At 43.6% G+C, this 4,377-nt stretch overlaps 1 protein-coding gene across 1 annotated transcript; it reads left to right on the top strand.

Moving 5' to 3' along the window:
- Positions 1-1,281: 1,281 nt before the first annotated feature.
- On the top strand, positions 1,282-1,878 carry LOC134861372 (zinc finger BED domain-containing protein 5-like; the record flags this gene model as incomplete). The annotated part of the gene is made up of 1 exon (XM_063878550.1): positions 1,282-1,878. A coding segment is annotated over exon 1 (597 nt), but the record flags the coding sequence as incomplete, so codon positions are not given.
- Positions 1,879-4,377: the final 2,499 nt, after the last annotated feature.

Here is a 4,377-nt window from a genome sequence, read left to right on the forward strand (position 1 = left end):
TAGTGGATCAGAAACTGTGAACAGACCTTGAACAGTAACAGAAAACCTCGATCAGTGCTGCCGTAAAGTTATTGTTGTCATAGTTCCAGCTGTTGGTGCGCCGTGGAACGGAGATTTTTTTTGAGTCAATAAAATAATTTCAATTAATATTGGGAGTCACGTAGTTAGTTAGTTAGTTTAGTATCTGGTCGTGTAGGCAGGATAATGTGCAGCGAGGCAGTCATTATGGGGAAAAGAACAACCGACCGGCTGATCAGGGAGCCTGACGCGAAGCGGAGGGATGTTAATCAGCATGATTATCCCTTAAATGATGGAGTCTTGGGTAACTTGCGTGATTTACTCTCTGTGTTCCTTCCTGATCCAGGAGAAAATGAGTCTTTCTCAAAGAGTGGTCCGCGGACCACTGGTGGTCCGTGAGCGACCCCTAGTGGTCCGTGAGTATTTTGGTAAAATGTCACATTTGAAATTAATATATTATAAGTTTAAAGTGTTTCTCAAACTGTCTTAAAATGACTAGTATAGAGTGTAGCATAGATGTAGCGTAGCTACGTAGGTTACGATCTTACGTCATAAATGATTTGCGTGGTCAATTTGAGCTGTCAACTGACAAGATGGATCGATGGCTAAAGACAGGGTCAGTTAAAAGAAAATTAAATGACAAATCTGACGTGACAGTCAAGGTGCATCGTCCTGATGCAGGAGATCCAGCAACTACAAGTGGTTCAGCCGCAGCGACAAGTGATTTTGTGTGCGTTACTGAGTCCCAGGAGAGCGGTTCCCCGTCTAACCACCACCCGGCTGAAAGCTGTGAAACTCGGCTTGATCGCGGAAAGTCCAGCGCTAAAGTGAAGAGAAAATATCACAGCGACTACATAAAATTCGGATTTTTCTGGACTAGAGATGAAGAGGATCCCAATCCACACTGTGGTTTGTGCTACGAGGCTATGAAACCCGCCAAGCTCAAGCGTCATTTTGAGAGCAAACACAAGGATTACATCGGGAAACCTTTAGCATTGTTTGAGAGAAAACGTGATGAACTTAAAAAACACATGACGAAGGCGCCCTCACATTTTTTTGCGACGGGGGAAAATGCGAAGGCTAGAGGCATCATACAGGGTATCCCTTCTCATCGCAAAAACAGGGAAACCTCATTCGATAGGTGAGAATTTAGTCAAACCAGCTGCCAAGGTTATGGCTAATGTATTGTTTGGGGAGAAAGCAAGCGACGAAATGAACAGGGTCCCCCTCTCCAATGATACTGTCCAGCAGCGAATAACAGCCATGGCCGAAAATGTGAAAGATCAGCTGATCACACATTTACGCCAAAGCCAGTTTTTCACACTGCAACTGGACGAGTCAACTGATATCGTGAATGAGGCAAATCTGCTGTGTTTTGTAAGGTACATTTATGATGGCGGTGTGCAGGATGAATTTCTGTTTTGTCGTTCCCTGCCGACCAACACCACAGGGGAAGCCATTTTTGACTCAGTCAACGATTTCATCCTGCAGAATAATATCGACTGGACACGATGTGTTGGTATTTGCACAGATGGTGCAACTGCAATGACTGGGAAACACAAGGGACTGGCACCGCGCGTACGCGCAGTTGCACCTTGCGCCACAGCAACACACTGTTGCATTCACAGAGAACAGCTGGCTGTGAAAAAAATGCCACCATACCTCAAATCAGTACTGGACGAGTCTGTGAAAATTGTTAATACAATAAAAACCAAAGCACTGAACACACGTCTTTTTAAAGCTCTGTGTGATGAAATGGGAAGTGAACACACAAAACTGCTTTTCCATACTGAAGTTCGCTGGCTGTCGCGTGGGAAAGTTCTCACCCGTCTATTTGAACTGTGCGATGAGGTGATGTTATTCTTGCATCATACTGATGAACTGTATGACAGACTGCATGATTTCCAGTGGCTCTCAAAATTGGCATACCTGGCCGATGTCTTTAGCGCACTCAATGCTTTGAACTTAGCGCTGCAGGGAAAAGCCGTCACCGCCTTCAATGTGCAGGACAAAATTAAAGCCGCACGCCTCAAGATGGAATTGTGGTGTGTCCGTCTGGATCGCCAGGAGTTTGACTGTTTTCCGACGCTTGTGGATTTTCTCCTCGCTGCAGATGAAGAGCTGGACGGCGGCACAGTTGCAGCCTTCAAGGAACATCTGCAACCCCTTCACTTTCAGCTGGGAAAGTATTTCCCAGAACAAGATGCAGGCTATGAGTGGATCAGGAATCCATTTGGGGACAAAACACACATCGAACACGTCAGTTCCAAGCTCCCATCAAGACAGGTTGACAGCCTTGTGGACATCGCATCTGATGGGACACTGAGGACGACTTTCAGAGAGAAAAGCTTGACGGACTTTTGGGTCCACGTCCAGCCTGAGCACCCAGAGCTGGCTGACGCTGCTCTGAAACTGTTGATGCCGTTTCCAACCACCTACAACTGTGAAGTTGGTTTTTCTACACTTGTTGGTCTGAAAACAAAGCAGCGTAACAGGATCAATGTGGACTGTGATATGAGACTAAAACTCTCCAGTTTGGATCCAGACATTGTTTCACTGATGTCTCAGCACAAGCAGCACCATTCCTCCCATTAGGTAGCAACAGAGACACGCAGTGTATGAGTGAGTAAACAATGCTATTTGTAAATGTAACAGTGTAAATAATTACCTTGTGTTTATTGTTAAATTCTTGTTAAACTTGGCCTGCAACCATAGTTTTACTGTATTTTATTTTTGAAAATACACAGCAGAAGTTTGTGTCGTACTAAATGCGGTGCATTTTGCGTATCTCTCTGTTCGCTCGGACATAAACTCAGTAATAAATGTAGTCTATGTTTCATATGATGTGTAAAATATATCAGCATTTACCGTTTAAATCGCATGTGAACGAAATGCTTGTAGAATCCGTAGTTGTATTTGTATTGTTCCTTTAATGTGTGAACGAGCGATATAGAGAAGGTCACATAAAGCTGTTATTATTAGGCTGTAATTTGTAATATACTGTTGGAGTAGTAAGCAGGCCTATTGTATTTATTCTAGTTTATATTTAGTTATATTGGTGTATATTTAGTTATATTGAGTGTATATTTCTCCTTCCTTCTTTGTATTGAACTGTTGCACCTCAATTTCCCTCGGGATTAATAAAGCTTCTTGAATCTTGAATCTTGTTTTGGGATATTGGGGGAGTTAGGTGGTCCGTGAGTATTTTTTTATTGGTTAAGTGGTCCTTGGTCTGAAAAAGTTTGAGAAACACTGATCTAGGTAGATGGAAAACGAGCAGTTGTGGTAATCAAAATGGACATCATGGTCGGTCGGTCAATTCAAAAGGTATGCAAGGTACTCTAAGTGTCCAAGAGGGGTTTTGAATGCAGTCTTCTGTTCATCCTCTCCTTAATCAGGACCACACGGTAAGCATTGCGAAGATGAAGTTCGGTAAAGATAGCGTTTCTTTGTGGATTTCAAAACCAAAATGAATCAAAGAAAAGTGATAATTGAATGATGAATGAATGATTTCTCTTGTAGACAGAAGAAACCAGCCCCCACAGGGGAGGAAAAAGGTCCTAATGGAGCTTCCTGCTATACAGCCTTGGACAGGAAGACAGACAAAAGGAGCTCCAGCTTTTATTTTATTGGTGGACCGATCAATGTGGGTATTATGGAGTTCTAAACAGGGGTTGACCATGAAAGAATTATGGGATGTAATGATGTGTAACTGAAAGCACTCACACTGGTTGCCATGTGTAGAGGTGTAGAGAGACTCATTAAGGCGGGTTACTCGGGCGAGTAGTTTCTTATACAGGGTGCTGGCATTCAAATGGAATGTCAGGGGGTTACAGAGAAATGTCTAAAAATGAGACTGGCATCGGAGACTTGCATCGGCTCGTGAACCAAGCAAAGCACACAGAGGAAGGGTTTGTTGGTTGCACATAAGGGAGGCGTCGAGCCCTGTCGGGGGACTAAAGACGAGATGGTTTGGCTTAAGCTCCTTCACTGAAGCTGATGAGCCGAGTCTTTTGGCCGTAAAGCTTGTGTAAGGCGAGAAAATGCCAAGCAGCATAGGTTTCTTAGGGTGAAGACAAGAGAACTAAGAAGTGTACTGGGGTTAAGAAAATAAACATGGCTCTTCCCTCTCCACGAAGTTGGGGGCAGAGCCTTGCATTTAAAACCGATAGCAAAGTTGTGTCTAAGGTTACCTCATGTAGGGTTAAATCTTGTAGGAATTAGCCGAAAAGAATCCAAAAAGCTTCTCGTCAGGTCAACAGCGTTTTATTTATATGATATGATATGTGCCGTCTAAGACGCCCTCTTTCTTCAGCCAGCAGGCGGTGCTGTTGCTTTTTCTTTTATTTCCTCTGTTGT

The sequence above is a fragment of the Eleginops maclovinus genome, chromosome 3, assembly GCF_036324505.1.
Source record: "Eleginops maclovinus isolate JMC-PN-2008 ecotype Puerto Natales chromosome 3, JC_Emac_rtc_rv5, whole genome shotgun sequence".
NCBI lineage: Eukaryota > Metazoa > Chordata > Actinopteri > Perciformes > Eleginopidae > Eleginops > Eleginops maclovinus.